Source organism: Stegastes partitus, unplaced genomic scaffold (genome assembly GCF_000690725.1).
Source record: "Stegastes partitus isolate 25-593 unplaced genomic scaffold, Stegastes_partitus-1.0.2 Scaffold1588, whole genome shotgun sequence".
Classification (NCBI taxonomy): Eukaryota; Metazoa; Chordata; class Actinopteri; family Pomacentridae; genus Stegastes; species Stegastes partitus.
This window is the reverse complement of record NW_007579319.1, coordinates 50,976-74,325: the sequence shown is the minus strand read 5'-3', so window position 1 is coordinate 74,325 and position 23,350 is coordinate 50,976. Positions and strand designations below refer to the sequence as shown.

Here is a 23,350-nt window from a genome sequence, read left to right as displayed (position 1 = left end):
TGTCATTTTCCATTATTTTTTGTTTCTTTTGTTTTTTCAGTGTAACATGTAACTAAAGTTTTCAATTTCTTATTAATTTTTTTTTTTTTTTTCAATTGTGGAAAAGTTAGTGAGTGTTGTTGATCTGAGACCAGTTTTACCACCTGACAATTTGAACTCAACATATCTTGTCAGATTTCAGTCTGTGGTTCAACATGTCTAGATGATCGAGACGATGCAGTTAAACAGGATGAAAAGCTGGAATGAAGAGCAGAGCAGCAGAGCAAAGACAGACCCAGGAGAGAGATGGTAAAGGGCAGGAAAAATGAGAAAAGGTCAGAAATTTAATTGAAAAACTGCTGTTAATATAAAAAACATAAAGAACAACTGTATACATTCACTCCATTTACTACAAAACATTCTGTATAAAACAACATTTCCGGCGTCATCGAGGATTTAGCAGATATTACTGAATATCTTAAATATTGAAGTTGACTCTGACTTTAAAAACAGTTTTGAAAAGAAAGTCAACATCAATTACCACACCAAAAAATGAAAAATACATTTGACAAGTCTTTATTAATAGAAATATATATTTTTAAGACCTATTTGCTGGATAGTAACCTCTCACATCTCATACTTCTCAAGACTTGTACTGACTGAATATGTTTGTTTTTTTTTAATGCAGTGAAGCTTGAAAATTGGTGAAATCTTTTGGGATTTTTGTTTTTTATTTTTTTAGTATGCCAGGCCCAAAAAATAGTGGAAAAACAACACCCACAGGTTGTGGAAAGTCAGGAAAAAGTCAAGGAGAAAACTTATTGAACATAAGCATGGAGGTTTTTTTTTATTCACATGCTTATAAATTTGCAAGTACACTTCCACATTTGACATGTGAAATATTCTTCATGCTCCAAAAAGACCTTGTATTTTTATTTTTAAACTAACACCGGTTTGGTTTTATTATCAGAAAATGGAAAAGTCTGCGTTTCTGCTCAGTGCTATGGACAGCTGACCTTGATATCCAGAGTTTTGGTGGAGAAGGGGAGAAGTAGTCGGTGAAATGTAGAGGTAAAGGAAAGGACAAACAGAGAAAGTAAACAAACAGCAAGGTTCGACTGAGTTGTTATTTTACTCCGAATTCCCCTCGTCTCTCATCGCTCTTCCCCTTCGTTACCCCCCATCCTGCTCTCCACTCCCCTGTCGTGTTTGCAGGCAGAGGTAGTTGTTTTTGAAAACGCTACACACACACACACACAGACACACACAGTGTCCTAATCAAAGCCAGGCTCTGCACATTGTGTCCCAGTTGAGCAGCTATTTTTATCTGCAGTGCTCTAACACGGGGATGGAATGGGTCAGATAGGCCAGGCTGACGAATCCATCAAGACCAACAGATAAACAGTCAGCCCTGCAGGACTGCCAGCGCGCACATACGCACACCTACACGCACCCACACTGTTTAAGTAAACAAATAAACCAGCGATCATATCATAAATGCAAACTCGCACAGCCCTTCCTCTCGTTCCGCCTCTTTATCTCGCACTTTCTGACACACACGGCTACAGGTGGTTCCAGTCTAGGATGTGGTTTTGTTCCTACCAGTGCAACATTCTCTTTATGTCTCATTGTTTTGCGCTGCCTTTTTAATATCTGAATACATGGCTTTCTAAATCTGTCACACACAATCCTGTCCCATTAGCTCCATGACAAATCTTCAGCCTCACACACACACACACACACACGCACGATGTACTCAGATGTAGTTAGAGGCACATGATTACTGATTCACCGTTGTGAGAGAAATACAGTTGGCCGAGATCCAGTTTCTGGCTTGTTTGGGATTCAAGTGGTCTGGCTTGGACCCAATTAGTTTCTCTCCCTTCCTGCTTCTCTGTCCTGCTATGTTGTTATCACGACTATGTGTTGAATGTCTACAGCTTTCAGGGGTGCAATGACTAACTTAGAGTAGTTCATCTTTACTGGCCTATATGATCGTATGTAAAACTTGGGGCTGTTGAGGTGTTTTGATTTGGGGAACGGTGTGAATATAGCATTAGGTGTGGTGCTGTTTCAACAGAGGCTAACATTAGTTTGCATGCTTGTTATGTCACACTTTTGCAGACATCTTTGGTGGTTTCATTTGCTTTATGCTAAGGTAGTATTTGCAAGGTTAATAGTTATATAACCCCAAACAGTAGGCGTAAGGATTTTTTGTGGAACATGACAATAATTCATGAGACAAAAATGCACAACATTTATCTAAAATAGGATGGGTGGGGGAATTACAAGCTCACTGAAGAGGACGGAAGCGCCGTCTTTTAAGGTTCGAAACCCCAAGCAGTTTCTGGGTGTTTTTTTTGTTGTGTTTTGTTTTGTTTTTTTGCTCCTCTCGCATTTTCACATACTGCAGGTACTTTTTTGACTCCAAGTCCTGTACCTCTATGGAAAGCAAGCAAACACAAACTAAAAAAAATATCTTTTTGTGCAGTATAACCAAATCATAGCACCATAAAACTTATGAAAGAAAAAAAGTTGTCTTTATTGGATTATTTATTTTATAAAAGCTGCCCACAGATGTCACCAATACTTGGAAATTGTCTCTACATGCCATAGATCGTTTACTACTTTTATTTTTTTGCATTTGTTTTCATAATTGTCTCCCATCAGCTCTATGTGAACACAGCCTGCAGTTCAGCCAAACTGCCCCTGAATTGGTCACAGCTGAGTCACTGATGGCTTCACAGTTGTGCCGAGGAGAGCAGATTATTTTTGTTTACACATCACAGATGAATAATTCAATGACTGTCTTAAAATCTGACAATTCTTTCTGTTTGTATAATTTCTGGCAATGATAAAAGGTATAGTTTTGGGGAATTTTTAAAGAAAGCATGCCTTTAAAACCCGCCACACAAGAGTTCAGAGAGTTGACTGTCCAAAACAGAGTTGCAAAGAACATATTCATTTTTACTCCTACCATGATGACACACTATACGAACTATTTCTGATAGGAGACTCACTCCTACCTCTTTATCTGCTGTACAATATTTCCTTTTCTACCCCCTTTCACTCAAACTGTCTGCACATTGGAGAGCGTCGTAATTCTGTAGATCAAAGTTCAGTCTTATTGAACCGTGCAGAAAGCGAACAAGGCACGCTCATTTCATAGCTGGATTTACGTCTCTCTTCTTTGCTATCTGGCATGAATCAGGACAAATTTTCGCTTCAGTGCACTTGGATCGTCTCTCTGGTCTTGGCTTTCTTTTTCACTAACACTTTTTCCACTTTGTTCCTGCGGTTTCCGTCCACACTCTAAGCTAACATGGATCTGTGCTCTGTAATCATTTTATCTGTAGATAAAGTCAATTTGTTCACATGTAACAGCTACAGCAGCGAAGGGACCGCGCGTTAGCTCTTTATGCATTTCTTTATCTTTGAATGTTATTTACCCACGCTTCTGCAATGTCTGCCTCTTTTTCCACCTGTCTCTCTCAATTTATGTACATCTCTGAGCCCGTTACAGTCTAATTCTCTGATATTTCTCTTGCTTTCTTCTCTCTCCGTCTCCCTCTGTCTTATATGTTGCCAATACAAAACAGTAACACATGCATTTACAACCACAGATTTTCTTTGAACATCCATATGTGCTTAACATAAACATGCACGCTCACACATTCATCTTCCAGCTCTATGTTCTCAGTCCAGACACATATGCAGTTATATACTGCTTACAGGGCCATGTGATAGTAATTTGGCAGTATGGAGAAGCAGGAGGGCTCAGCTGGAGTTTGGGTTTGAGTGGAAGAAGAGTCTGGGATCCAGTTTATTGGCAGGAAACAGGACGTCGCCTCTTGACTCGTACCTCTTACTGTCTCATTATTGGATGCATACAGCATGAACCTCTGAGAGTATGACTGCTTCATAACCTTAGGATGTTTGAAAATTTGCAGTTTTAGAGGAGTGTTTGAGGAGAAGCAGTCAGTGACGTGTGGTGTGATATTTTCAGTGGCACTAAATTATCCTTCCTTCACCTACACAGAGTCATTTATGAGGAATTTAACTAGAGCTGCTTTATTTTTTTTGGTCAGTCTCTTACAGAAGAAAAACTGCAACACACTGAAAAAGCCATACCTCTGACATATATTGCCGTATAAAGTTGTTTTGCTTCACAGTAATAGATGATTTATACTTGGCAAACATGGGCCAGCATCATTAATTTGAGGGGTGTTTTTGTCCACCTGACAGGCGTATCTCTAGTACCCACTTTTGTCTTAGCTCTAATTTGGTGTCCACCAATTTCTGATAAAAATGTCTGGCTCTTTAGCTGCCACACGTTCCACTTTTGTCACCAGTGTGTCTCTGAATTTGTGTGTCTGCCGCTTGGTGTTGTACAGGTAGTGTTTGTTAAAATCAGCTTCCTGCTGCTGGACTCAGGGCTGATGAGATAAGGTTGAGATTGAACCAACCATTTACAAAGGTTCCATTTAACGTTCATTCTACTGTTCATATGTTTGCTCCCTCTCACGTTCATGTCTGTAGTGACCAACACACAAATTCAAGCATGCAGGTCATGTTTTGGTGTGATCTGCAGTAGCGTTGGGCGATATAATTTTTCAGCCAGACACTGTCAGTCCAATAATCGGATATGATCGAGCATGATGTATTCGTAGAGGTGTCTGAGACTATTTGAAAAAGAGTCTGATGTTTCCCATTCATTGATTTATTTTTGGCGGCCAACCACAGCATCAACATTGACCACCACATATTGATTTTCTATTTCTTTACTATTTAAAATGGGTGAATTCTCATTTTTATTTCAGAGCTGTGCCCTATTCTCGCTTTTTCTTTGTTTTTCTCTGACAAACACATTGACACTGGACTTGTCTGTGAACAACTACTTCCTCCCTGTGCTCGATCTGAATCAAAACATATGCAGGAGAAAGGTTTGTTGTTGGAGCTTCTATGCGGAATGGAATTAAAGGCAAGTTCATGAGTGGTTAGTATCACAAGGACCTCTGCACAAATTTGTCTGAAAGTGAGACCCAACTCTGCCATTAAGTTATTATGAGGATATAAGGCGATGCTTTACCTTTTCATATCCGCTGCTCCTAGCTGTGGCAGGGAGACCTCTGATTTTAGGTTAAGTGTATTTTCTCAAGCCCGGCTCATGGCTTATAAAGAGCCTTTGCGGTGTGGACCAATGTTGTGGTGACACTGTCAGAACATTGCATGAACCTGGTATGAACTGGGGCACTGAACACAATACACAGCATTTGTTAGCTAGTACACTGAAAGCAACTTGATCTTCACTTCACGGTGGCTGCAGCTATGTGCTGCTAACTTCCTTATATCATACATAAAAATCCAACTGTCAGTTATTAGTGCACCCTTTAAATTGTGATCTACAGGCTAAATATTTACCAGACCGTTAAATTAGCAAAATAAAACCATTAATTTAGCAATTTAAAAAAAACAACAAAAAAAAACGCCTGATACATTTGACTAATCAGTAGTTAAGGCTTTGGGCTTTGAGCTACTGATAAGAAGGACGAGGGTTCAAGCCCAAATTTCCTAACAAGCTGATATATGCAAAAGACTGCATTTCCTTTGTGCAGTGGCAATAAAGTTGAATCCAGTCTCTAACTTGAAGCAACAGAACCACAGATGCACTGAATTTGGAGATGGAGAATTCGTAACTCAACTGTAGGCTCACTCTTCCAGACTGTTTACACTTCATGATTGCACTGATCCATATTTATTACCCCCATCAGTATCACAACAGCACATCCGTCTCAGGGCAAAGCGTGAGCAACTTTTGTTGAATAGAAGATTAACGTGCCTGCCTTCTTTCATGTTCTGTAAGACAAATAAAATGCAAAAAAATACTGACAGTCAAGTGTCACAGCTGAAAATATGTGAGAGTGTGTGTGGGATTTGTTGTAATGTTTGACACAGGGACACAAATGGATAAAATGCCTTCATATATCTGTTTTTGTATCCACACGACTGCTGCTCATAAAGTATTTCTGTCTGTACTGTCCTCACTAAATCATGATGAGATGAGCCCAAGATGAAACACGCTGCCCGTGTCACACCTCTGTCTCGTTATTTCTGCTCATGATGTTTTGTTTTGTGTTTCAGGTGCGTAACCTGTGCTACATGGTGACACGGAGGGAGAAAATGAAACACACCCTGTGCGACCTCCAGGAGAAGATTTTCCACCTGCAGATACAACTCTTGGAAGAAGACATGGCTGGAGGTAAGAGAGAGACAAAAAGAAAACCACGAGCGCTTGTCTGCAGCCATTTAATTCCAGTCATCTAAACACACCGATGTAAAAACCTGTTACCTTTCACCCACTCAACCACTGTAGCCAAGGCCGCCAACACACACTCTGTCCACCCTGGAAAAAAAAAAAAAAGAAAAAGAAAAAAAGCTAAAAAATTTTGAAAGCTCAAGTGTATAACAGTTACATCCAAACCCTTGTTGCCTGAGTGTGGTGGGTGGACAGTTTTGGAAATGGCCTGTCATCATTTTTGCACAGTAGGCCACACTTGACACCTGCACAGCAAAGAACACTGGAATAATAGTTGAGCCAGATATTGTGACACGCACCATCCACATAAATGGAGCTCGATTTTCTATCCACTCTACACGGATGACTGACCTCGATGCATTTTTTTGCGTAGCTGCTCCGTGATGGAGAGCAGGAAGGATGAAGATGGCTGGTTGAGTTGATGCTGCTGTGTTGGTCAGATTTCTGCTCAAAATGAGATTTGTAACCTCAGTAGAAACATCAGGTTAAATCGAGTGTAGTTTATAGCATTTATTGTTTTAAAAATATTCAGTTAGATTTGCGTTTTCACCTCTCTGGGTTGTTTGCATTGAACTAAAATCAGCAACACATCTCGTAAATGGGCTTGCTTAATTACTGTCAGAGTACACTGATTGTTGTGATAATGCTAATAGCATAACAAAGTGTGGTTTTGCTTTTTATGTTTAGTTTCTGCTGATACCTGATGCCATTTTTCAAGAGAATACACACTTTAAGTATTGTATATTAGTTGTAGTACATGGTTGCTCCTACTGTTTAATACTGTCGTGACCAGAGGAGGCGGGCACATCCATGTTGGCAAGCAGAGGGCATTATGGGAGTTTAGCTAGTAAAAGAGCACCATGACAAAGTCTCCACGGAGGCTTAACGATCTCTAGCCAAAACACAAGTGTTGAATTATGCTGGGAAAAAGTAGTACAGTCTTCTCATGTTTCAGTTGCATATGAAACCGCCATGTTTGAGGCTTCTTACATGCACCTGTGTGACAACATATGTAAACAAACAATCAGACTTAGCTTCTTGTTGATATAAGTCAATGAAAAATGTCATTGTCAGTACCTGTTGTAAAGTATTACACAAATAAAGTCTGGACAAATTGTTTGAAGAGCCAATACAAATCAGAACAGCTTTTTGTAAAACATTGAAGTGAGGCTATGGCACTGACTGACCAATGCCTTCTGGTTTGACTATTCCACAGTCTGAGGACTCCTTCAAACACCAATCTGAACTTTGGTAAAAACCAACAAGACTGCATCAGAGCATCTTGCTGGTGTATGTTTAGTCAGTAGCTCAGCAATGTAACCAGAGGCCAAACAGCAGCAAGTCATAAAATATTACAGCTCAATTATAAAACCAAATAGGAATGAATGCGGGGCATCATTACTAGAGAATGTACAACTGTTTACAATATAACCAGAATTGAGTTCACCCCTGTGCAAAGTCAATTAAATGTCAAATGATTTTTACATTGTAATGCCTTACAATAACTGCATTATTCCGATGTTGAACAGTATGGTACAAGCTCATATTTAAGGAGTCAGAATTTACTAAATTACAAATACAGGCCCCACAGTAGAAACTCAATGCCACAAAAGTCAGTACAGTACTGTTAAAAAGAATTTGATCCTCGTCAGCACGGAGGATTCTAGATTTCTATGGAGGTGTTCTGTCATTCTTCGGAGTCTATTTTTTGCTTCCAATATTCATTAGGTTTTTTTTAATTTCTTTTTAGCAAAGTTCATCTTGCAGTTTTGTGCTAAACAGCAAGCAAGGGTTACCTATATGGACACGTCCATGTAGGTTGACATTATGCAGTTTCCTTCACACCGTCTGAGCTGTCACAGAAACTCGGGTTTCCATTGATAACCCTTGTGCCAAGTTTGAAGCACTTGTCCATCTGTTTTTCAGAGTTAAGTTGTGCCGCTGTCCATAGCGTCACTAAAGGCAGACGACCACTATTGCTCATCCTCTATCTTTTGATTAATGCTGCAAGTGTTTTTCCAAATGATTTTTAGTTTGTCATCAATTATTCTGTATTGTTTTCCATCTTTCTGAAGAGTCTCAATCAGATTTTTCAGTTCCTCTGCAAATAATTTCCATATGGAGTCAAGTCATGATGCAGACGTGCAGATCAGCACAGGTCATAGGTCCAACACTGAGAAAGTTTTGGTCTTCATAGCTCATTTTGTAACCCTTTTCATGCAGTTTGACTGATCGCAGGTTTTCTAACGTGTGTCAGTGATCAAAGGAGTTTGTTGCTTTGAGTTTCTCCTCCAGTTATATTTTCATTACAGTCTCCCTTACGTATTTGTTTTTGATTGTTTATAAGAAGAACTATTCCACTTGTCAACTTGGAAATAATGCGATTACTTAGAGATTACATCATTTTCAGTCATTTGACATTTACGTGATGTTGCACAGCGGTGAACTCACTCCTGCTGTATACTGCGAATAATAATGCAGAAAATTGTGTTAGTGTGTTGCTCAAAATAGATGAAGCGCTGCTCTCATCTGGGAAACAAAATCAGATGAGAGGACAGGAGAACTTACAGGAATTAAAACACAATGAGGTCAGTGAACTCTTAACCTTAAAGTACAAATCTCAAACTTTGGTAAAATATACAGAAGCAGGCTCCGAAGAATACTTACTGCTTAAATTAGTCTCATAATACACAGTGTAGCCTGGAGTTGTTAAAAGCTAGAAAGAAATAAAAGAAGTCTTTAAATGTGAAGAAAACTTACAATTACAATACTAAAATCATTCTACATAGAAAAGATAAAGAACCCTAACTTGCAGATACATGGCACTGTGCAGAATGTTCCACATTTTGTTTTATTTATCACATTGCTTCATACAGAGTGCAATAAATGAAGAAACAACACATACGTTATTTTAAGGTTTTTGGCAGGTGGGTTGTTTGTGCCACGGCTCCTCTTTGGATCTGGTTTGTTTCAGTTGCTTCAGTCGCTTCATGTAATCCCAGACTGACTCCATGAAATTGAAATCAGGGCTCTGCGGGGAGCCATGTCGTCTGTTGCACGAGCCCTTGTTCTTCTCGTCGCTGAAGATAGTTCTTGTTTGGGGTTGTTGTCGTGCGGCAGAATGAATTTAAGGCTGATTAGATGCCTCCCTGGTGGCACAGCGTGATGGATAAGAATCTAAACTGCTTCAAACGTTTGCACTGTACTGCGTGTCAGCTTCATAAAGCAAGATCGAACAGCCTTCTGATCTCCATCATTAAAACAAAGTTGAATAACACACCAGTATTTGTATCGTTTTCACACCGGCTGCCAGATTCCAAGGCTGCTGCCACCGCCACTGTTGTTGGTGATGACGGTTGTTATGTAGATGATGTTTAAGTGTAGTTGTTAAGGAATAATGAACGCGCCGTATGTGTCTTTGTTGCTGAACCTTTTAGTTTATAGAGTCGTGACCTGCAGCTGTCGTGGCGATGGCAGTGAAAGCTTGTTGTCATGGTAATGCCAGTAATGTCTTGCTGGCAATGGTAATGACAGTGAACTTCTGTCAGCCTGCTCCTGTGGATGTGTTGTGAAGTTAGTGTTCAATTTGCAGTGCTCTTCATTCCTGAGGAAGGCTACACACATCTACGCACTCAAGTAAATCGAATACGAGCACTTTCACTCTCTCTTTCTAACTCCCTCTGTGTTTTTCAGTAACACACTCCTAAAGGCACACACACGCACACACACTCTCTCACACACACACACACACACACACACACACGGTTACGCATACACACATGCAGTGCAGAGCTGCTGACTCAGCAGATTGCTGCCATCAGGTACCAGGAGCTGAGCTGTTGGCACTAAACAGCCATATCTATTCACACTGCCACAGGAGTGAGATTAGAGAGGATAGCTGTGGTGTGTGTGCGAGGGAGAGAGCGAGCACCAGAGAGTGAAGGATGAGGTTGTCTGCTGTAATGATTTGTCGTGTCCCTCAACATCTTTCCCTCTTATTTTCCCCACTCTCCGCTTCTCTTCATCCTCTTCTTTAATCATTCTTCTCCTCCATCTGCTTCTCTCCCTTCCTCTCATTTGCAGCGTCCTCCAAGGCTTGTATTTGCCTTGTCATTCCTGCTCAGTTATCTTGTTTTTGTTGTCTCGTCCGACATCCCGTTTCAGTCGGTCCATCAGTTGTCTCCGTTCGTTCTTCTTCCACGCAAACTGATTTTGGATACGATGTGATGCTGAAGTGACATTAAGAGTGACTAAAAGTGGCCCAGGGATGCACAGTTAATTGAATATTAATCACGATTTGGCCTTTGCACAATTAGATGAACACGATTAACTGCAATACTGACATTTAAAATGCAACCTGCTTGTAATGATTGTTTTTTTTAAGTTGTTTTTAACTGTGATTTTTTTTGTACAGTTTACAATTATTTTACAGAATTTTGTAATTACAGATAAAACCTGGTAAAAATCACAGAAAAGAGCATTAATTTACATGGTAATTGTCGATCAGTTGTTGACTACTAAATTATTTGCGAGCTATTTTGACAATGAATGAGTAAATATTTGAAGTGTGCTATATTATAGAGAATTACAACACTGTAACCTTTACATATAAATATTACAAGTGCACTCATGAAGTGAGCTGCCGTAACACCTAAGATTTTTTTTTAATAAACCTTGTGTTATTGATACTTCAAAAATAAGTCTATTAATCAATTCGTTTGTCAACTATTTTGATAACTGATCATTAGTTGAGGTAGTTCTCTTAGGGAAAAAAATCTAGATTTTGATTTCATTAAATGTGATGATTTTCTGGTTTCTTTACTTCTCTGTGACAGTAAACTTGAATATTGTAAACTTGAATATTTTGGGGTTTTGGATAAAATGAGATGTCATGTTGGGCTTTGGGAAACACTGATTGACAGTTTTCACCATTTATTGACCATTTATGGGCCGCACATCTGATGATAACGACACAGTCAGCGAAACATGTTGGATGTGAGCTCTCAGTACAGTGATGATGCTCACACTGCAAACTTGAATTAATTCTTGTATTGCCAATGTTTAATTTTTTGGCAGTTAAATTTGGTCTGACATCCGCTGTAAGCAGCACAGGAAGCTTTTATAACTGTATAATCAGTTTTCCAGAAGCCTTCAGACACCCTGAGCTTAGCCTCCCTACGGGCTCGTTTCTGTGTGAAAAACTCACATCCCTCCTCTAACCCACCGAAAAGAAAACCGCTAACCTCTGTCCGCCTGTCTGTCTTTCATAGTACTTCATCTGTCATCCACGCTCTGTCTGCCAGTCCGCCTGTCTCTCTGTCATGTTTATCTGCCTGTCTGTCATGTCGGGGGTTGCTCGCGTCACGGTACCAGCGAGGCGGTCGGTCGGTCAATATCCCTGCAGTCCCACATGCAGACAGAGAAGCTGTATGATGCTGAAAGTCCAAAGGAGTTAAATGCATCCAGTGTCATTTTCTAGGAAGTAATTTATTAATGATAACACAAGCAGAAACTCAAAGCAGTAATTTAAAACCTGAACAAGACCAACTGTGTCAACAATGTGACATGAAATATCAGTACTTCTGATACTTCTTTACCCAAGAAGTACCTGAGCATTCAAATATGTCTTAACAGTGCCTTTCAAATTAATATCTCCATGGGGCCATACAATTGTTGCTACAGCATGTAAATGTATTTACTTTATCAATTAGATTCAGATCAATATTTGGTTTGACTTTTACGGCCTGTCGAAAGGTCATAATATCCTCCACCAATATGACCAAGGCAAGGTTAATATTTCAGTGTCGAAAGTTTATTGAACTTGTGGTGAAACCTCCTCCAACCTGTCTGAAGCACTTAAAACAATTGATCCAGCTCAGGTTTAATGTCCAGAGACAGTTCGGTGTTTGACTCGGTTGTGTAGTATCAGGGAAGTCAAATACTGATTAATACTGATTTACAGCCATCTCAGCATTCCTGCAACACTCTTTGGAAGCCCGTTTGGTAAACATATCGAGCACCATCTGTGACGCACGTTGAATCTCCTAAATTTTGTTAAAACAGCAATACCTTAACTTTAGTTTCAGTTTAGGCAGGAGTCAAATCTGGTGAGTCGGTTAGGTAGAGAGGCAATTGTCTTGTTCACTGGTTGTCCACAAGGGATTTGTCCACAAGAGTGGTTCTGATAAATGCTGGGTTCTACTGTGACATGCTGCGGGAGAACATTCAGCACAAATGATCTGAACTGTGGCCTGATGATACTTGGATGTACCCTCTCATAGCACATTGATTCCACACTGATTTTTTGGCCATAACAACACAGTGGTCGAGCCCCACTGGCTCTGCTCACTTCCTGCATCTTCTTCTTCTTCTTACCCGAAATAAAATTCAAGTTGAAGTGTTGCAGTTTTGATTAGGGAGGCTTAGTGTGTGCTTGACATCCCTACAAGATAGGATTTCAAATCTCGTTCCAAGTGTTGCAGGAGAGCTGGGAGCAGTGTATCAATGCACAAGAGATCTTTTTTTTTTCTTTTTTTTTTTTTTATAAACACAATCTGGAAACTTTTTAATTGCATTTCCTGTGGCCAAACAGCATTTGTTCTGTAAAGCTACTGGCGCCGAAAACTGATTTATTTGTTTGAGGCAGTACTGATATGTACTCTGGTATCACACTTTTTTACTATAATTTCATTTATATACACACACCTGTGAGCACACATGTATAGGGTTGTAGCGCATTATTTTGCAGGTAATGTTTTTTTTGTCTTTAGAGGAAATGTTAATACTCATAAAAAAATCTGCTGGTTCAGTCACAGTCTGTACTGTAGGTAGGCTTTTTTTTCTTGAAAGCACACACACACACACACACACATACACACACATTGTGTTATTGTTATGCAGAAAGTGCACTACATTTATATTCTGGCTCAAACCCAACCGTGACAAGCTGACAGTGGTTAGTATTGGCCTCTCTGATCTGCTTTCAGCAAGTGTGTGTATGTGTGGAAGAATTTGAGGAAGACAGAGAAGAAATAAGGATGGAGGAAGGACAGGATGGAAGGGGACAAGAAGGTAATGGGATGAACGAGGGAGCGGAAGGAGAGGAGGAAACGTGAGAGGCGACGATGAGAGAGAAAGTGTGAAAGGACAGAAGAAAAGGTGGAGAGAGGGAGGAAGAGACAGTAAGGGAGAAACAAAAAAACTTTCTCACATTGCACTAATGAGCTCAGGTAAGAAATGGGACACAGTGGCTACACACACACACAGACTCACACGCTGCAGTTCAGTGCACCTAGAAAGAGGGAAAATTAATCACACACTTCAAAAAGACGAATCCCCCGGTGCTGTTGCACCTTCTAAACAAGAGTGGGAAGGAGGTTTGGAGGGAAGGATAATATTGCAGAGCTGGAGAGAAAGGCAACAGCAGAATGTAAAGACAAAAGCGGGGGAAAAAAGCACAGATCTGACAAAAACATGTTTAAAAAGGTTTCCACTGCTGATAGTTGGATTTGTGCAGAGATTACAACCTGCAGGGGGAAAGTTTCCACACATTCAAGCAGAGCCTGCAGGCGTCCTTGAAAACCCTAAGACTAGTTTTCCTCCTTTTCCAAGCTGTAGAACATATAAAAGAACAAGATCAGATTAGGGAAAAAAAGGGAAAAAATGTTGAAAAATGGTCCCTGGGAGATCAGAGGATAAGATGGTGCTCCTGTCAAAACAAAAAAAGAAAGAAATTACAATTTAGAAGCTGTGTGAAGCAGCGTTCCCTCTGGGAGCTCCCTCAAAGATCCCCTGGCGTTAATGGCCTCTGCAGTTTCAGCAACAGCCATAAAATAAATTGGAAAAAGGGGGAGAAATGTCTGGTAGATGTACCTGCACTCTTTTACAAATCTGCTTTATAAAAAGAAGAGTTTCATACAGTCATACAGTACTCCTACATCCTTCGCACCAGTTCCACGTCCACAAAGCCTCAAGGGGCTTTACAATCTGTACAGCATTTCACACCCACTCCAGACCCCCAGAAAAAACAACCAAAGAGGGATATCGCTTCCAGGAGAAACCGACAACAAATAGAGGTTCTGCACACAGAGATGCAACATATATAATCACAATGACAAAATTATAGGTTTCACAGTGTGCTTGATATTTACTCATTTATAGCACCTTGCACCAGATACCTGTCAGTTATATGGGGGGAAAAAAATGTATGCACAAGTGTGTTGTTCAGACCGCTTCAGGAGGTGTTCACTGACTTGGAAATTTTATTGTATCCATCACCTGCCTTTTGCTTTTCACCTTTTTGAGAGTTTCTTTGTCGTCATGGTGTACATTTCACCACAATATTGACTGACTCAAAGCTGGACCTTCCAGATAGACATGTATTTAGTACAGTTAATTTACTAGCTGATCTCTGTTTAACTAATTATGTGATCATGTAGGTCTGTCCTGTTAAAAACAGTGAATGCTTCAAAATATAAAATGCAAAATAACTGTTTGATTAAGATTATTTTGTAGATATGTCTTTTTCTCTTAGTAAGTTTTTTATTTTATTTTTTTTTAAATCTGCACTAAATTGATGTTTCTTGTTATTCACCAACACGTAGCTGATGTTTTGACTGAATGTTGGAAGTAATCATGCCTGCATTGAAAGGGACAAGTACAAAATGCAAAGAACATTTTTTAAGTTTCTAAAAAGCTTTTGGGGTTACTGAAAAGGCTTCTCCTGCCTCAAAAAGGATAATAGTTGACAATCCAGTACCATTTATCTGTTGATTAGACGCTGACAAGTACAAGTGCAACGCTCATTCTACAGCATGCTGGGAAAACTTGCTGCTGTTGTGAAAAGATTTGATGTAAATTGGCTTTATCAACAGTGCAAACTGCCCAGATAAGACGACTTTCTTCTATTATGCGCTGATCAGCCACAAAGATTCTTTCTTCTGCAGGTAAAATGCACGAGTTAAACACCTGAATGTAAACACAGTCATGTTTTTGAACTGCTGATTTACTCTAATTTCTGTCATGGTCACATGAAATAATTAGTTTTATTTGGAGAGTTGAAACCTGAGGTCTTTGTAAGTTAGGACAAGCTTTTTCTCTTCATCTAGTGCAGTAGATGAATAACCAAGTGTTTTTCACAGGCTCTAAACAACAGAGACAGGAAGGATGTTGGCTTTGTTTTTGATGCAGAGACACAGCTAAGTAAGGAAGCACATACTGTAGAAGCTCTCTGTAGTTTGTTTGAAAGTCATCTGGCAGTGATAAGGATGTCGCCGTGTAGCTGAACCCATATATGACCCCCACATAAAAAGAGCCTTTATTTCACTTTGAGGAGCCAAAAAACAAGTGAAAAACAAACAAGTTTTCCTCACGTGTCTGACTGCAAGCATCTTGGCATATAGACAATCTTTCAAACTTCCATCAAATAGATTTTTACATTTAAAAATCTGCAGTCTTCACTTTAAAACTTGCAGCCCATCATGCTTCCTACTTTACCTGCACATTGGTGTTTGGTTGTGCTCAGTGCATGCAGTTTTTTCAAGCTCAGATAAGCTTGTCGAACTCACAACTTCCACATGAAGACATTTCCAAGCTTTCTCACTAACCCAGACAACAATCAAACATGGACACGGATATTAAACTTTGCATTTTTCACACCTTATTCCCTCGAGTTTCATTCTCCTGTGATCTTCACAACATGTCGTTTATTCTTTCACTTCACCTCCCATTTTAATTAATAAATGGTGAGCATGAATTTCTTTATAAGCATAAACATCCTTCGGCAAAAACGGAAACTTCTTAGGCCTGCATAAACACAGAGCATAGACTTTTTCTTTCTTGCTTAACGTAAAACTCCGTACTGAACTATACTATACTTTCACACTCTCTTTTCTTTTGCACACAGACACACAAACAGAGAGAGAGAGAGGGGTCGTCTCAGTGTGAAATCTCTCTCTGGTCTTTCTCAGCTCCATTCATGCATGTCCTGCTCCTCCATGCTAAAGTAAGCATGAGGACAGCCTACTGCTCGCTATGACAGCCACACACACACACACACACACACACACACACAGAGTGTAGGCATGTACTGTGCTAACCAACACACACATAATTTGAAAAGGAACTATACTGTATGAGAGAGAACAGTTGCAATTTACTACTGTAGTCTTTCCATAAAATTGACCATTCTTTATTTTACAGTAGTTTGTGGCAGTAATCAGTCCATGGTTCTGTGCACCTCTTTGGTCCAGATTGAAATAATTCAGCAGCCCCTGGATGGATAGAGATGAATGATTCTGCACTGACATTCATGACCCTTAGAAAAAAAAGCTCACAGACTCTGTCCATATCATGTGAGTTTGATATTTGCAACTTTCAGTGAAATATCTCAACAATTATTTGGTGTATTGTACTCAAATTTGAGAATCCTGGTTAATTTCAACCTGACATATTTCTCATTAATGTGGTGCCTCTGTGGGTCATACTTACTTTTCATCTTCACCGTCATTGTAGAGATTTTGGGAAACGAGGAGTTGCATAAAACAGTTTGTGAATGGAGGTTAACGTGAGCTTCCTACAGTTTTCTGAAAAAAAAAAGGTGATTTGTTTTCAGTCTGACTCAAAGTCCACACAGAAATGAGCCACCTGCAAGGCACATTTTTCTAGCTGCATCAGGCGTTCCCATGTGGGGAAACTTCGCAGCTGACCCCATCACTGGAATATTAATTTACACGTGTCGGTTTGTTTACATGTGTGAGGCTGACTTGTTGGAAACTCAGCAGCTAAATACGATGGTGGATAACCCAGTGAATCGGTATTAGGACGGGCATTTTGGTTTGGTTCGCTATATTTGCTACAACCGAAGTCTACAAAAACAAAGAAAGAAGATAAATCAAATGGAAGACAAGATTTGGAGGATGGAGGCAGAAAGACAGCAGGACATCCTGAAAGAAAATGTGCCTCAGGAAGCTTGTGGCGTTCATGCGTTCACTGCCGACTGAGGAAGAAACGTGTTGCTGAAAGGAGGGGGACCTGTTGATGCCAGACTTTGCTGCCAACCCTCTATGTGTCCATGGATGAGAATATAGCTGTGGAGCTGCTAATGAATCTGTAGCTCTGATAAACATTGTCATTCTGGAAACAGTGTTTCACCTACCTGAAATCAACTGGAACACTCGGGTCTCTATATGTTAAAAGCTAATCCACTTTGCAAAATGGCTGCTTCAGGCGACCAGTTTCTGTGTTTACTTTGAGTCACACCCGAAAACAAACATTTAAGATGATTCATGTAAAAATTAGATTTCTTTGAAAAGCTGCAAGGAGCTTGTGCTAAATTACCTCAGTAAACATTTTTGTGCGAATCCTCATTTTCCCAGATTCCTAGAATGATGGTGAAGTCAGCACGACGTCAGGTTGAAATGAACCAGAATTCTCATTTAGAGTTCCCCTCAGGATGAACCATAATAACTGTGATATCCAAGATGTTTAATCTTGTACCGTCATCAAGTCAAAATTTTACCTCGTCTAATATGTTGATTCATGACCGAGTACCTGCAAAACTAATGGAAACCGCCTCAGTTGTAGTTTGTTAATTGGAAAATAATAGCATGCTGACACATTAGACTAAGATGTGTTTGTGCTCAAAGCCCTACTGTTGTGCATTAATACATCCTCACAGATGCGCCTGCATGGCTGTAGTTTTTGTTTTTATGGCACAAAACCCAGACATTAAAGCAAGGAGATTGGTTTTAAGCAAATGTTACCTGGTAGACAAATTTGCCACACTTTGCTTGATGTCCTGCTTTAAACTGCACAGTGTAATGAATAGGCTCATCTAGTCATGAGGACGACTGCAATCAATGCTGCTTTTGTAATGTAATTTTCATATTTTTTACATTATGGGTATATAATATTTAATGTTGCGCCAATAAAAAAGCTTTACTGGTGAACTTGCTGTAGGGGTCAGATCATCCATGTCGACTATTTCACCCAACAGAGGCTATAAGCAAAACACATAATCAAAATCAGCTTGTTTTAAACCCCAATTATAGCTGTAATCAACCTGCAGCTGTCACCTGCTGTACTGATTCATGCAAGTGCAGACATATATAAATATAAAAACATGATACACAGCAGCACGAGAGTCAGCGAGCCATGCAGTCATGACTCTCTTGTTTGTGTAAACAGCAGGAGCCTGTTACAACAAGACATCCCAACAATAAGGGCTTCCCATGTCACGTGAATGAGCGCAGGAGATCATCACTGAGCTGTATATGTAAGACTCACTGGAGTGTGTCTGCATTGTTTCCTTACATGCTGTGTGCGCAGACGTGCATGTGTTTGCGGTTAGCTGGTAAATGTAGAGCTCAGCAATAATCAGTTATTGTTCTTTCAATGGAATTGTGCCATATTTAATGATGGTGCTTAACTTGGAGCCCAAGTGATTAGCCAATTAATCTTTTGGATGATTGAAGGAAGATTAATCTGCTACTGTTTTGATAATTGATTAATCATATCGTTTTTTTTGTTTTCATGCATAAACACCGTTCATCAGGTAACTCCAGCTCTGATCACTGCATGCTGATTATCTTTGGGGTTTGGACTTTTGGGTGGAGAAAACTAGCAGTAATGAAGTGTTACATCTCAGGAGTTTTTAACGATTTTTAAAAGTCTTGACAATTAACAACAGATTAAACAACAATTAGCTGCAGCCCTAACTGATGTATTAAATAAATAAATACATACATACATACATAAATGCATAAATAAATAAATACATACATACATAAATAAATGATTATATATTTGATTCATATTATATTATTTATATTAAATACATTTTGTAAAAAAACATAAGCTTACCTGCTCTTAATATTACCAGACAATTTAAGTATTTACTGTTACTTTTGCTTTTGTTACCTACTTTCCAGTTTGCCCCATTACACTGATCTCTTACACCAGCTTACCACGAGTTTTACAATTCAATATTTATGACAGGGTGAATACATCAGACTATAGATGACTGCTGTCAGGTGTTATCATTTTGTATTTCATCATGTGTACCTATCAGCGTTTGTTGTGTTACCTGCCACACTCTCAGCTGGAGGGAGTGAGCGAGGTCTCCTGCAGCGAGAGGACAGCTCGCAGCAGGGAGCCGCTCTGCAAGGCTCTGTTACATGTCATACAGTGTGTGTGTCGGCATTCTAGCAGACCTGAAGGCCAACAAACAACTGATGTGTGTGCGTTTTGTGTATACATAAATATATATATAGAAGTGTGTCTTAAAGGTGGACCACATTTTCATTTAGAGATACAGGAATATGCAGCACGGTTTTAAACATGATCATTATCAATCAGCGCAAGTAACTGTGCTCAGTCCCCCGCCCTTCTTTCATCATGTAGATTTAGTTTTAATGCAGACAAATTCCCAGTAAAGTGTTTTCATTTCAGCTTTGTGCTGATAAAATTAAACGAAATGCAGTAAATTACAGCAGCTGTGCTTTGAGATTAGTTGTGCTGACATGTAAAGTAAGTGATGACATAGAGTTTCCCCTCATCTACCCAAAGAGGACTCGCTTATCTATCAGTGATCAGGGGCCCTGACTGATTTTTTATATTGGTTACACTGGTACACCTCATAAGCCAAAAAACCCCCCCAAAACTTCACCTTTTGTCACTGCAACAACAACTGCATGATGTAAATTCTGTGCTGTTTTTTTTATGAAGAAGAAGCCGTGACATACCCTGATCTCTGGGAGATTTATTTTGACAAGAACTAATGAAAAAGAAAAGCCACTGTGTAATAAGCTGCCCACTCCAGCTCAGCTCCCACAAGAGGACGGTGCAAAAGAGCTGACAGTGTACACAGACAATGGGTGCGGAGTTAGCAGCAGGGACTAATGGGGGGGGGTTATTACTGATTGGTCAACAGTGCATTCATAATTAGTGGAAGCAGCTGTCCTGCCCCTCCCCAATGAAACTATCTGCTGACCCCTCACCAAACCAAAAGTGACCCAACACCCCATATTATTTAGCTCAAACTTGATATCAGCTCCAACAGTGTTTGTAACTGGCAGATCAGTTGAGATACTATAATACAGTCTGACAGCAACAGCCAGAGCACGACAAGTTGGCAAATAACAGTAAACAGCATTATCAGAATTTAATATTAACAATAAAGTGCTCAGGGGACATTAAAACATCCAAAAAGACACAGGTTGTAATTCACTATTGACTCAAATAACAGTTTGGAAAACAATATGTGAAAATGTCTCTAGTATATGCAGATGCTCAGCTTGTACACAAAATATCACAGAGCTAAAATAGTACACCAAACTACAAAAACTCAGTTTTACGGGGACCAGTTGCAAACTGTACAAACACCTGACCTGTGAGTCAAGTCAAAGGGCACAGCAGCAGAGTTTAATACAGCAGCAGACGGACGGGAGGAATTAGTGACTCGCAGAGCAATCTGTGGTCTAACACAGAATTCACAAGCAGACACAAACTTGCTAAATGTCAGCCGCACCGGTGCAACATATTTGGTCGCACTCTGGAGCCCTGGCAATTTCTAGCAATGACAATATAATGATATAAAAAGGCAGACTATTGCTTCACCCTGGTCCACACACATAACCCCACAACTAGTTTTTGTTTTGTTGTCTGAACTCCCAGGCTACCTGAGGTAAAGTTAATCAAGGCCACATGGGTCCACATGGACAGCCTCAGTCTCACACTTTAACAGGAATACTAAGCAACCTTTACAACAAGCATTAATATGCATCCCAGGCATCTACGTTTTATCTGGGCACAGCAGAAGTGAAAATGTGCTACTGAGGACTGTCTCCATCACCAAACCTCATCAGGAGGTGAGTCACATTTGGCTGTCACCAGTTCTCACAATAACTCTTTCAGATGTAGTAAGAAGAAAAAAATCGTGCTACTACAGCTGCGTGGAAATAAAATGAATTGGTAACAAAAATGTACTTTTTCTGTTTTTGAGATGAAGATGAAGAATCTTGTTAAATTTTTGTAACCTTTTCACGATAATTCTTCTTTATTTTAGGGGTTACTGACATGACAAATCCGTCTACATCTTCCACGGGTCAATGACACCTGAACACGTTATTCCCTGCAACCACATTTTGGCTTACAACACTCACCTCCATCGCTTTTACCTTTACCTCTACCTATCCATTCAAAATTAATTAAGCTGGTTGCTCGCTGAGACTGATGTCAGCATAAAACATTTAAATGGGCAATAATCAATATTACACCTACTTAGAGAGAATTATCACCAGACATCGCTGCTTCCCTCTGCTTTACGGAGCTTTATAGTGAGTTTCCAGCTCATTGTTTAGCTGTCAGGTTCACAGTCTCACTGCTGTGGTTCGCTCTTACAACTTTCAGAACTTTATTTTTGGCCACAGCAGACAGTTTGGTTTTTTTTCCCTTTAAAAAGCTGAAAAAAAACCACAAAACTCACTGTGCACTACCTTTTTAGCAACAAGCAGCAGACAGACACAGTTGGCAGCCAGCTGATGGACATAGTGGAGCATTTAGCAGCTGAAGAGCCGCATATTTGCCCCAAGCTGGTGGAGACCAAAAACACGGCAAAGAGAGAGTAAATATTGGGATTATTTTTGCCAGATGGCCAGAGAGACATCCAAAATTGATGATGTTGCTTCCTAACTGCTGATCATGTAAATAATGTGTGCAAACTTTACTTCTTCATGGCTTAAAATTTAAATCCTAACAACAGTATTTCACTCTATGTTTCCTGTTTTTCTTATTTGTCTCTCTTTAAAAACTGTCCCTTTCATGAACTATCTCTACATCCTACTGTCAAAAACATTTTACGATCTTGCAAAACTGGAATTAATAAGTAAAATGATTAAATGAATCTTTTAGGAATTAATTATAATAGTGATTAAGGTGTTTTTAAAGAATGTTTATGTAGAGTTTCAATGGAGTACAGCTACGTATTGATCTGATTGTCCAAATAAAGGAAACGTGCATGTAAGTGTGCAATATTTCTCTAACTTTGATATTCATTGGATGCGACTTTCTCACTCAAATTTCACCTGAAAAGAAGTTGCTCCCCAGGCTCAGTGACACTTTCCAGCTAAATGGAGCTTAAATTGAATCAACCAACAAAATCCCTAACCTGAGCCTGTCTTCTGTGTCTCCCTGCAGAGAAAACCCAGAAGGGAGAAAAGAGGAAGCAGAATGGAGTGAAGGATAAAGGGAAGGAGAGGAGGAAGAGTAGTCCTGAGAAGAAAAAGGAGAGATGGAAGTCAGAGAACGACTCCCTGCTTAAAGAGCTAGGTACATTGTGTGTGCGTGGGTGGGTGTACGCCCTGCAGTGTTTGCGGTTTTTCCAAACTGATCAAATGCACCTCATTGCCTCGACATATGCCTGTGTGTTTGTGTGTCCATGTGAAACAAGGGTGCAGCACGTTTATAGCCTTGATGCATTGCTAATTTAGCTTTTTTGATCTGAAATGTCTTCATGAGGGCAAATTGCAGTAACAAAACACCAGAAAATTACAAAATATCAGGATTTTCTTGTTTCTTGCTTCTTCTTTTTTTTCACGATAAAGACTTTGTATGTCGAAACTTGGTCTTAAAAACGCTAACGGTGCACCGATAGTCTGCTATTGTCAGCATCCTTTCCATACAGGTGTGCTACATTTTTCACAAGCTTCATGCCTCCATCATCAGTGTTGTCATCCATTTTCTGTGATCGCTGGGGATCAAGTGTCAGGTTCGAGGGTAAAATGTTTTAATAGTTGACTACAGCTCAGCGCAGCAGGTCTAATCTGATACATCAATCCTTTGGCAGTGTAACATCACTCACAGAGAGAGATTAAGAAGCAACGTGAGGGAGAGATACAGCATGACTGGATGTTAATATAATGCCATTCTTGTAATTTGTACAGCTCTCCTCTCAGCTTTTCTGTTATGAATAAATCACCTTGTTTTAGCCCGTATAGACCTGTAGAGCGTTCTTACTAGAAGATACAGCACTAGTTATGGTCATACTGGGAAGTAAGG

The 23,350-nt window shown here is 39.8% G+C and overlaps 1 protein-coding gene across 1 annotated transcript in view; it reads left to right on the top strand.

Annotated features, from left to right (window-relative positions):
- LOC103371447 (protein Jade-2) overlaps positions 1 to 23,350 on the top strand; it is a 102,397-nt gene that overhangs the window by 58,796 nt on the left and 20,251 nt on the right. The window contains exons 8-9 of the mRNA XM_008300777.1: positions 6,121 to 6,238; positions 22,490 to 22,621. Of these exons, the coding sequence (XP_008298999.1) occupies positions 6,121 to 6,238; positions 22,490 to 22,621 (250 nt within the window). The remainder of the gene's footprint in view (positions 1 to 6,120; positions 6,239 to 22,489; positions 22,622 to 23,350) is intronic.